The sequence below is a fragment of the Amblyomma mixtum genome, chromosome 1 (assembly GCF_055824585.1).
Source record: "Amblyomma mixtum isolate Tamu chromosome 1, ASM5582458v1, whole genome shotgun sequence".
Lineage (NCBI taxonomy): Eukaryota > Metazoa > Arthropoda > Arachnida > Ixodida > Ixodidae > Amblyomma > Amblyomma mixtum.
Genome location: NC_143012.1, coordinates 302,352,116 through 302,363,792, shown reverse-complemented (window position 1 = coordinate 302,363,792; position 11,677 = coordinate 302,352,116). Strand labels below are relative to the sequence as shown.

The following is an 11,677-nucleotide window of genomic DNA, read 5'->3' as shown; positions in this document are numbered from 1 at the left end:
AAATTGCACGTGCTGGCAATGGCAGGCATGGGTTGGCGATGATAAAGCGTGCGGATGACGTACAGTGCAGTGCGTGAGAGCTGAACCACACGTACAGTCGCGGACAAAAATTTGCGGGAAGCAGATTCACGCAAAAGAATGTATTTCAGTGTTGCATCATTAGGCACTCAGTTGGTTTTCTTTCAGAAGTTTGGCTTGCATGTCTCTTCATGCTTTTGTGCTCTTCATAGCCATCCTTTGCTTGACGGCGGTGAAATAATTTTTTTTTCTCCGCGAATCCGCGTCCCGCAAACATCCGCTGCTCAACGCACTCGCTTTGAAAGCGGGAGCGCCAAGTTTCGTGTGGGCGAGGTAGTGAGGGAGCGCTACAAAGGCTGCACACTGACTATCGGCGCCAAGCAAGCATACCTCGAAGTTCGCCAGGCGAACGGCTGACGGTTGTAAGCGCAAAGAGTCAGTCGCAGCGATTGCTTCCTCGTTCGCAAGCAGCAGGAGCTTACATGGACAGCTCAATGCAAACTGACTAATAACCAATTGGTAAAGTTTACGCCTGTTGCGTAATGCTGCTGCTGGCCCATTACTTTGGACAAAAAAAGGTTCAAGAAAGGCATTGCGCAAATAGGACCCTTCCTTCCAGCTTCCCTACAAGAGCTGCCCATAAAACCGCCCGTGCTTTTTACCTGGCTTGGTTCCGATTACTGATGCAAACAGGCAACCGATAGATCGCGCAGGATTGCGACGAAGGGTTTTTCACTCAGCACGTGTATCAAATAAGATATTGAACCGTACTCGGGTACAGGACAAAAATCACAAGATACAATTCACTACAATCGAGGTTTTATTTGGTGTCCCGTCTGTGAAAGACACGTGCAATATATGAGTTCAATAATCAGGATGAAACATATATGCGCAAGGAGGTACAGCGACCTATATATATATAGATATATGATATCGACAAATGAATAGACTTTCGTCAAATAGTGGGGCCCATGATGACATTCGAGAAGGCAAGCAGTAGGAAGACGCAGCCTCCAAGAAGAGTAACTGAAAAAAAAAAACAAAAAAAAAACATGAGAAAGAGAGCCCATGGATTAGGTTGAGCAACATTCACGCCTGCCAAGCGACCCTGTTTACCATGCTCTAAAATATAACTGAGCTGGAGAGTACAAGAAGCGCCTCACTCGTTACAAAAAGGCAACGCATGCACTCTGCTGCAAATCGCAACACTCTAAAATACGTATTTGTCACTCCTTGTAGCCTGTAGCATGCGATAGGCTTCCGTCGATATGCTTTGTGGAGCATTGTTGGAGCTATATAGAAATGGCATCAAATGACCAGTTGTCGAATTCATAGCGTTCATTCAAGTAGGCCTGAATTTGTATTTTGTTCATTGGAAAGATGAAGAAATTATTATTATTATTATTATTATTATTATTATTATTATTATTATTATTATTATTACTATTATTATTATTATTATTATTATTCGCTCATAAGAACGCGTGGTCATTGGCGAGCGGAACAACACAAGGAAGGCTGTCGTTAGAGAAACCTTTATGCATGCATTGTTTTCGTTACGTCACTTAGGCACTCACACGGCAGCAGCGATGACGTAGAGCGCACATGTCTACTTAGAATCCTTGCATGTTACTGGCGTACCGGCGCAAGCATTTTGTTTTTAATTTCATTTATTTTTTATAATACTTGATCTCACAAGTTGTTGCAGCGCTATGGAAGGTTGAGCTCCAAGGAAGACAAGCAATAGTCCTTTGAATGGGACTATATTTCAAACAATTATTGTAGAATCGAAAAGGTAGTTTGTGAGGTTTAATATGGGGAGATAAACACGTTTTCACCGCTTAAGCGCGGCTGACACAGTTCAAAGCCGCGCGGACCCCATCCCGTGGCCACGAGCGCTACTGAGCGCACGCCGACCACGGCGGGCCTTGCTCTGCGGGAACAAAGGAACGACACAATGGCTGACACAAACAAGGCATTTATTGCTATAGCAACAATAACGCCAGCTAGCAACAAAATACACTGAGGAATCTAGGATGTCCGACTCCCCAGCACGGCTACGAGCGAACGTCCGCCCACGGTAGGGATCCCTTAAGAAAAAAAATCTAATGACTTTCTTTAGAAAGTCTAGTGACTTTTGACATTAGGATCTTATGCCTTTCTCATGACTTTCTTGTGATTTTCCTAATGAATTCCTAATGGCTTTCTAAAACGAATTGGCCACCGTGGTTCTAGTGTGTTCTTAATGTATGCTTTTCTGATTATTTTGTCTTGACTCTCATGTGTTACCTGCTATTGCAAAACCCGATCCAATTATGGGGATCAGTAATGCAAAATAACAGGCAAAATAAAAAAAAGTAGAGCAAAATCAAAAAAAGAAAAAAAAATTAAATAACATGCCGGCATGCAGGGGGATTCAAACCGCCGACCATAGACACCCTATCTTACCACGGTAACCACTAGACCACGCCACCAGACGTTGAGTGATCAACTTATGTGGCCTGATATGTGTAGCTACAGTTGTTTCTTGTTCTTTCCATTGCGTGTAAATGAAGCAGCAGCATCTTACATTCACGGACGGGAAAACAACGCTGTTCAGAGGGATCTTTCGGGCCTCTTGTGGGTGCCAACGTATTCCGAGCCTTGACATACAGCGCATTGGCCGTATCAAACCACTTGGGAAACTATAAGTTTCTGAACGACAGCTGTTCGTTTTACTGTCTTAGCGCTCCTAATCCTTGGTACAGACCACAGTGTTGTGCAAAACTGCACTCCGGGGCATAAATTACTGGAATAATGCGCTAGGTAGCTTCAAAACCTGCGAGCACGGTAGCAACACACATCTTTCTAATCCATCCAAACGTTTAATGTAAACACACATGATGAGGTGACTGAAGATCGAGAGACTGCGCTGTCTTCTTTTTTATCTTGTACACTGGTACATCGCATGCTTGTCACGGGTTTTTTCTTGCTGCGTCCCTTTGTGCACTGTTCGGAGTTATATTGAAAACAGCGCGCTTACGCTTGCAACGTGACGCACTATATGGAGCCTGCGACTGAGCAAGCCTTTAATATTACGTTGTTCGTTGCTGTATCGGTGTCTTCGAGCCTATATTTTACACTCTGCAGACAAAAAAAAGTTCTTCGTTTCACTCTTGCTGGTAGCAGGTTTTTTGGTCACTCATATTAGCGCCATCGCGCGATACGTTCATCGCATTGAATCACGATCAGTGGTAACGACCACTAATCTGGACACTAAAGAACACAAAAAAATCCAATTTTCCGTGTAATGTTTTAATAGCTAGCTGTCGAGAAGCATACTGTTTTTTTTTTTCAAGAAAATCTTTACTGGCCAGTAAACAACCTCTCTCTTTCCAGACGGCCGACACTGTCATAAAAGCGTAAATTATAGCCCCCCCCCCCCCCCCCCCCGCCCCCCTCTCCCCAAGTGCCTCTGGCGCTGGTTGCATTTATTTCATGCATGCCTTTGTGCGTACCACACCGGCAATGGCATGAGAGAATTTCGTGTGAAATAGCATCTGAATATGTTGTGCTATATTTCTGCATGGGGGTTAACGACGAGAAAACTCACTTGAGTGGCTGATGGCCGATGACATAAGGAAATCTTCTGTTTTAACGCCAAAGAGTCTCTGCTGAGTTTTTATTGTCGAAAGACATGAATACCTGCCTTCGTGGTGACTTTCTAATGTGTCACAAGGAATGCATGAACATGACACCAGAAACTCAACGCTCATTTTTGTAAGGGATGGTGTTTTGAAAGTATAGCGAGCGTTTCATTCACTGGTTAAATTGGCGGAGAAAGACCTACGAACACAGGACTGCGAAGACCTGCTACGAAGTGATGTGCCGCCATTTGTAAACATGGCGTCCGCCGAGTCGTCCGCGCGTATACAGGCGTCCGAGCCTCCACCACGCAGCAGCAATACAGAAGGCGCCCGTGTGCTGTGCGATGTCAGTGCACGTTTAAGATCCCCAGGTGGTCAAAACTTTTCCGGAGCCCTCCACTGCGTATTCACTACGTATTCATTTTAGGCAATTACCATCGTACATCTAGCGTCACCCAAATGAAAAGGTCTTTAAACCTCCTGCCCCTAGCTACCCGCCGTAAGCACTTCCGCATCTGCCTATTCCATAAGATTTGCTACTCCAATTTTCAACTTCGCTCTCGATGGATTCAACCGGCACCGTTCATTTCTCATCGTCGTGATCGTCAACACAAGGTCACAGTGCCTCATTGTAACACAGTGACATGTGCGCAATCATATTTTCCGCTAACCTCTAAAGAATGGAATTCCCTACCCGCATCATTAACTAGCATCACTGATTCAACTCAATTTAGGAATTTACTTACCACTCTGATTACATAATGATCGCTTTTGTATTTTATTGTAGTGTTGTGTTCTCCACCTACTAGTATTGTTCTTAAACTATTTTATTAATCTGTTCCGAGTTAATTTTGCTCACTTCTTTTTATCTTGCCTCAGTTGTTCTATAGTTTTGTATGAATTGTGCTTTGTTTATTTTTCTTGTTATCAACTGCCCTTCCCCTCTGAAATGTACTTTGTACCCTGAGGGTATCACAAATAAATAAATAAATAAATAAATACACCTCTCTCTCTCTTTCTTCGTTCGCTCCCACCTTCCTCCCTTCCCTCACGGCGCGAGGGAAGGAGGTGTCTCACCGAGAAGTGAGACAGTTACCGCGCCTTTAGTTTCCTGATAATCATTCATCCGCGCAGCAGCGCACTGATGTTGGATTTTCCTTTCCCGTGGATGAAGCCACCAGTCGCGAGGTGATAGGCGCGGAGCAACACGTTTCGCAGCGCGCGGCGTTCTGACTGGTTCAGATCGCCGCAGCCTTCACAGTACTGCAAGCAACTTGTGCGATGTATAGTGTATGCAGTGTCTCGCGTTCCAACTAGTGAGGTCGGTCTGGCGGACACAAGGAGAGGATACTATAGCGCTAATACAAGCATATTTACAGGCAGTTTATGGACACAACGAGCCAACCGGACACATAAAAACTATCTAACACAGAGAACAAAGCGGTCCAGCGAGAGTAAAACGATCTCCATACGCAGATATGGCGATTTTTATGTGAACCGCACATCACATCTGACAATATCGTCTTTGCTGAGCGCTGAAGAGAGACAGCCTGTCGGAAGAGTACGCGCCGACGGTAGGCGCGCACCGAATATGTGAAGTCCATTTGTGAAAATCTCACACGCAACCTGACCGACAGCGAAAATGGCCGCGAGGTGCGATCAGCCTGTCCACTGTAGGTTAAATAGCTACACAATTTCTTAGCTTTTACAGCAAGGTTTCTCAACGCTTCATCTGTGCTACACTGCCCGTGCCGACAAACAATCTCAAAGATTGCATATCGCGTCATTTCCCACGGTTCAGTTTAGGTGCATGCGATGCGATCTTTTATTACCTGCTGAGAAATAGAACAGATGCTCTTTTTCGCCTAAAAGGATCGCCTATGAGAACCGTTGCGGTTTTCGACGAGCCAGTGCGAGCCCCTCGCGACGTCATGCGGGCTTCATGACGTCACGAGGCAGGATCTCGATCGAGATGTCGGCACCGTCGTGAGACCCAAAAATGGGAATAAAAAAAAACTATTTTTAAATTACCGGCTCGCTTTTGAGGATTGTACGGGACGCTTACCCAAAGCAATGCACGAACATTATCGCCACCTTCAAAAACGTTGCAGGGACCCTTTAGAGGGAATATTTTCTTACTACTGAGCAGAATGATCCTACAAACGTTGCAGAAATGCTACAGATATGCATGCTGTGTGCACTGGCCATCATGGCCGTTGTGAGCGAGAAATCATGAGCATTGCTCTGGCAGGTGATCCCCAGAGAGCAACCTAGGAGGCAGGTGGGCCACATAGGTCACGTGACCTTGCGGCGTCAGCACAGCCTGCCCATCGGAATGCGAGAAAACTGCCCACCGTGGCAGGTGTCATTTAAATTAATGATCGGTCGCCCGGGAAGAGCAACCAGCGCCGCGCAAGGCCCACCGCTGGGAGCACCAGCCATCGTAGGGTAGTGGCACATCGCTTAACCGCTGCAACATTGCACCAGGAGGGGTACGACGAATACCAAGGATCTATGAATGTAAGGTAGAGAATGGCCGTCTGCATATATGGCACGTTACTCTATAAGTCATATCCTTATGGCATACGTGTCTCACAATTTTTTGTCGCCATGCCGGTTGTCTGTAGAGGCGTTACCACAATAACTGGCACCACGGTTATCATGGGGAGCGGTTGTGAATCGGCATGCAACCCCGTACATATATTCATACGTATAACATATATAGCACACATTCCTGAAGAAAATCTTTTCCTCGCGCCATTTCGCACTTCAGGTATGCCTCGTAAAGACCAGCTAGCTCAAACAAGTCTTGCTGCAGCATACATTTGAAATGAACTCTCTCGAATTCCCACTCGTACTTATTGAAATAGCGATGGCTATTCACCTGACCGCAGAGACATCCTGTGTGCGACCAGGCATCCCCCATAGGCAGCAACCAAGATGCACACCGCGTGGCCCAAGATGGCGCCCACAGCCACCTTTGAGACACCCTGCAAAACGTTTGCGGACGCACACACTCACGGATGCAGTGTTGGTATATGAAGCAGTGTAGGGCAGCTGGCCTGTTGGGAAAACGGTGTGTCTCTCAATCTGCTGCGTAAGTTCGAAGCACGTTTAAAATCAAAACAAGAATTAGTTGATGTCTTTTTCTCTCAGGCACTGACAGAGCAGCCCATTCGCACGAGTTAAACGGATAAAAATTATGTGTTGCAACCTTTCGTTGTATTTAAATCTGCCCGAGGCTAATCTCTACGGTTAATGCATTGTTATATTGAGACTTGAGGGCGTTACATATTTCCAGTTGCCTGTGTGCCGTACTACCGAAAAAATTCTTCTTGGCTCGTTAAAACAGGCAAATAATCATTGTGTTACGCCAGCGGAGCAGGAGAGGTCGTACTTTCTGACCGCACCTCATAACGACTGATCTCTTTTGCGTCTTGACCAGTGATTAGACGCTTTTAGCATACCGGAGACGTATATTAGTGGAGGCGTATATCGGTTTCAGTTCACCGCCTGTTTACAGGAGGTATTCCGGGGCCTGAAATGGGAACAGTTTGGGATAAAAGTTAATGGAGAATACCTAAATAATCTGCGATTCGCTGATGACATTGCCTTCCTAAGTTACTCAGGACATCAACTGCAAAGCATGATCAATGGGTTAGGCAGGCAGAGCAGAACGGTGGAGCTAAAAATTAACATGCAGAAAACCAAAATAATGTTCAACAGTCTAGCAAGGGAACAGCAGTTCGCAGTTGGTAAAGAGGTGCTGGAAGATGTCTATTTAGGGCAGGTAGTGACCGCTGATCCGGATCATGAGAGGGAAATAACTACAAGAATAAGAATGGGGTAGAGCGCATGTGGCAGGTTCTCTCAGATCATGAATGGCAAATGGATCATGAATGGAAAAATTGATCTCGACCTAGAGATTAGCTTCCTTTATTTCGCAGTCGAAAGCAGACACATTATTTTTCATCTGTCTACACTTTATCTGGTCTTTATCTCGTCAGAGGCGGCGGCACAGAGCGCAGGAGATGCCTTGAGGCAATAATTACCCGTAAAGAAAAAAGGACGAAGGAAGGTTTCAGAGAATAGAAAAAGGAGGTGGTCGACGTCTCCACGATAAGCGGATAAGCTGTCCGCACCGGAAGAGTATATTGTATCTGAGGCTGCAGGCGCGGATCTTTCGTCGCGGTTCGGCAAGAGAGTGGAAGAGGCGCGACAATCCTGAGTGGGAAGGCGCTACGGACTCTAGAGAACCATTGGTCTTGACCATGAAGGAAGATGTACAAGGGGTACAAAGAGGTACAAAAACGTGTTGGTACTCAAAGCGCCTTCTTTCTAGGGTGTACAAAATGATCAAATCCTTTATTTTTTCTTGAGGGAAATGTGCGTGGTATTGACACAAATTGTCAATTAGATTCACAAGGAGGGGGTAGTGGAGTATATACGGTAATCGTGAGGTCAGTTGCTTCTTGAGGACTCTTAGAGATAAGGGATAAGACTCTAAAGGGTTCTTTGAGATGTGTCAAAAGTGTAATACCTTCAACTAGGAGAAACGGCAAAGACATTTTGTAATCGCACCGATTCAGTGAATCGTTCTTATATATCTTATTACGCGGAAACCCAGCACCCATGTGTTCTTACGAGGAAATCACATCATTTCGACATCTTATACGTCACACTCGCGGTAAAACAGGACGTGTAGTGCACGTCCGCCGCCATGGACGAGAGTGGCGCTGGTGAACTCTCAAGGTTAGGTTACCGCAATTCATAAAGACCCCCGAAAGCAGAAGATGAGGCAGCCGGCGCCGTAGCTCACTTGGTAGAGCATCGGACGCGTAATTCGGAGGTCGTGGGTTCGGATCCTACCGGCGGCAATTCATTGTTTTTCTTTTGCTTTCTAATCAAATTGTCTTAAAATGATTAGCCTATTATCTCCCAACGATGGCCGCCACAGATTAAAAAAAAATTCCCCTATGCTCCTTGGTTTCGGTGACTGTTGGCTTCCGTCACGTATATGTCATAACGATTCTAGATTTTATGCATAGTAAAAAAGCTTTATAGTGTTGTAATGAAATGCATAAAAAGGAGCTGCGAATAACGCAAAACCACGTCATTTAAATTGGTACCGCGAGCGCTTACCTCATTGGCTGCCAGTGCGATCGTAGACAGTTGCGACCTGTCGCCCCACTCCCCCAGAAATGTCAAGAGGAATGTCTGCACAAGAGCGGAGTTGCCCGCCAGCTTTGCCCAGCCCTTGGTTTCTCCGGACGTCTGCAGGAAAACGACATACGATTGCTCCTCATCAGGCCATTTTTCAAATAGCTGTTCTGACGGGCATAGTGCCGTTAAAAGACAGCAAACATGGGTAGGCACGGAAAGGCTATTAGCGCTTTTCGTTGCATTTCTTAGGCCTCCACTGAGCTCAAGAATTTGAGAGCGCTTTACTAAAGAAGAAAAAAATTAGATAGCGAAATTTTTTTGCGAGTCCTGTTTCTATGGCGTTCCACCCTAAGTAAACTTTGCGTGCATGCCAGTCCTCCGTTGTGGGCGCATGTATTGAACTTCGAAATTAAGTATCCGCTGCATGTCAAGGCGCACTGAAGAACCACTGTATTTCTATCCCCACTCGTGTTCAATATCAGCATGCATTCTTCTTCGAAACCTTAACATCTTACGACAGGAACAAAGAAAAAGCCACGTGTCATAGACGACGATGCAGTCGAACGTGCGTCCACTCAGCCTGCGACAGCTGCTGACCTGTGGCCTGGCCACCTGCATAAAATGGCAGCTCCTCGAAGCAACAGCCGAGTGACACTCACCTTCAGTTGAGAGCAGCCCCGCCGTCACGGCGGGAAACGGCAATGTTTCAGTCCACCATTGTTCAAGGCCTAACGACGAATAGAACATTGTCCGCGGGCTCTAAACTGAACTGAGCTTTGCACTTGATTTCATCGGCCTTTCCAACGTGGAGGCAAACTCAGCTTCTTTCCCCAAGCAATTAGAATTACGTCTAAGACAATTAAGGCACCTTCTTCCCGCCCTGATGAATGGGGTCAGAATGGCGGTGTGTCCTTCTATCGACTTACAAAAGCATCCGTTCGTAACTGTCTGCAGAAAGTGAGCGTTCGAATCTTCAGTTCCGAGATTGAGAGAATCAATAACGAAACGTGCAATCACAAATTACTTTAGGCACTACAGCGACTGCATAGATAGAAGAATTTAAAGCAGTACCGTTATAGTCTCGAGGCATTTCTATCGCGCTGGTTTTCTAAGGAGCTAAAAAACATTTTTACTGATGATTAACCGTTATTTATACTCAACTGACGTATTAAACTAACCCACTGGAACAAATTTCGCTTGTGGTATTCAACAATTTCAAGTGCGAATTCCCACGTCTGCTTATTTGAGGATAACTAATGGAGCTCTTGCACGAATGCAGCTGACTGCAGGAACAGTCGGGACACGTTTGTATAGTGTTTCCTTAATCATGAAGCTTTGCTGTATATGCAGAAAAACAAATATCACGAGGAACCTTTCCCTAAAACTCTGACAGCGTTTCCACGCACGTATAAATATTATTCTATGCGTACAAAGCTGTAACGAACTGTAACGTGACACTTCACCTGCTGAGGTGAACGAGGAAAGTATATATAATCAATTAAAAAAAAAAGCTTGCATACCTCGTCTTCGGCTTCCTTTAGGGCTTCCTTAGTTTGAGTTTTCTCCATTGCATAACCTAGAAGTGTGCACAGAAGAGTAAGCCAAGTCCATCAGCATTTAAGCGTAACGTACTGCAGAATAAAACGCCCGTGCCAATCGGACCAACCTTCAGCGATCATTCTTGAGCCGAAGATAAGCAAAAGAACCACTGACAAGTAGTGCGTGTAATCCTTTTGCACGAGAGAGGCAAATGAACCAATCGCAGCTGCAAAAAAGGAAGATGCAAGGAAGACATGTGCGCCATGACCAGGATGTCCTGTGTGAACATGTATGCACACCTGAGAAGACGGACATCAATGCATTGGCTGAGAGAGCGCCTGCAATGGCCGATGTCTTCGAGTGTTTCATCGCCATCAGCGCTGTGATGAAGAAAGTCTTGTCTCCCATTTCGGAAAACAGGATCATCACTGCTATGGTAAGGATCTTGGAATCCATCTCGATCTTTCTATAGTCACGATAGTTGAGTGATTCACCTGCAAGTCATTATTTAAAACATAAAACAAGAGAGAAAAAATAAAAATAAACCGTGCCAAGTCAGCAACTTTTGCGAACGACCGCTTACCCTAGACGGACGGAGCTTCGCTTCCTCTCGTGACACCGTAAGGTAGGGGTGGTCGAAGCACCGAGTGAAGTGTTAGTGATCTGCGCAAGTGCAGCACCGTCTTGTTTATCTTCTGGAAACACGTATACGTACATGTGCGCGTCTTGAGTCGATTGTCTCCTTCGAATTATCTTATCTATTGTCTCCACGCTCGTGTTCAAGCTGACATCGCAGTCTTCAAACAGGGTGCAAGAAACGCCAGAGATAAAAGCTCCACTCTGTATATGCAGGTCCGGTCAGCGCGCGAACCATTCGAAGGTTCGTCCTGTGCTGCACGCATTCACAAGCCTCAACAAGCTTCTAAGTTCGCGACCCATATATATCAGGTGCGCGCTTTGAGAACATTTGATCCTGGAGTCATGCACTTGCAGCGTTAATTTTATGACGTCTGCTCGAGGCCATGCTATTTTCTATGCATTGGTACGTGGTCCACGTGTCAGAAAGTGAAAAAAAAATAGCGCGTCAGCCGACGACAATCTTTATTCATTTCGTTACGATATAAATGTGCATATATGATTTACTTTAAAGCAAGCGCGCAGCTGTACTTCACTTTCGAGGACATCAAAAAAAAAAACAAAAAACATGACAGCTAGAAGCAGTCTAGTTGCGAGCCACATGTGTTACCGTGTTTTGTTGCCGTGGAAACTCAATAAATAACAATGGCCCTCACAGCATCACTTCCATTTATTTTCTTTGCATTTCTTCGCTG

The 11,677-nt window shown here is 45.5% G+C and overlaps 1 protein-coding gene across 1 annotated transcript; it reads right to left on the bottom strand.

Annotated features, from left to right (window-relative positions):
• Window positions 1-820: 820 nt before the first annotated feature.
• Window positions 821-11,375, bottom strand: LOC149372223 (putative divalent cation/proton antiporter TMEM165). Its single transcript, XM_089585990.1, has 7 exons — window positions 10,930-11,375; window positions 10,646-10,840; window positions 10,474-10,572; window positions 10,328-10,383; window positions 8,787-8,918; window positions 6,529-6,634; window positions 821-1,044 (listed from the first exon to the last, which is right to left on the bottom strand). Exons 2-7 carry the CDS (start codon window positions 10,800-10,802, stop codon window positions 974-976), a joined length of 621 nt encoding a protein of 206 aa, XP_089442116.1. The 5' UTR covers window positions 10,803-10,840; window positions 10,930-11,375; the 3' UTR covers window positions 821-973.
• Between the last annotated feature and the right edge of the window lie 302 nt (window positions 11,376-11,677).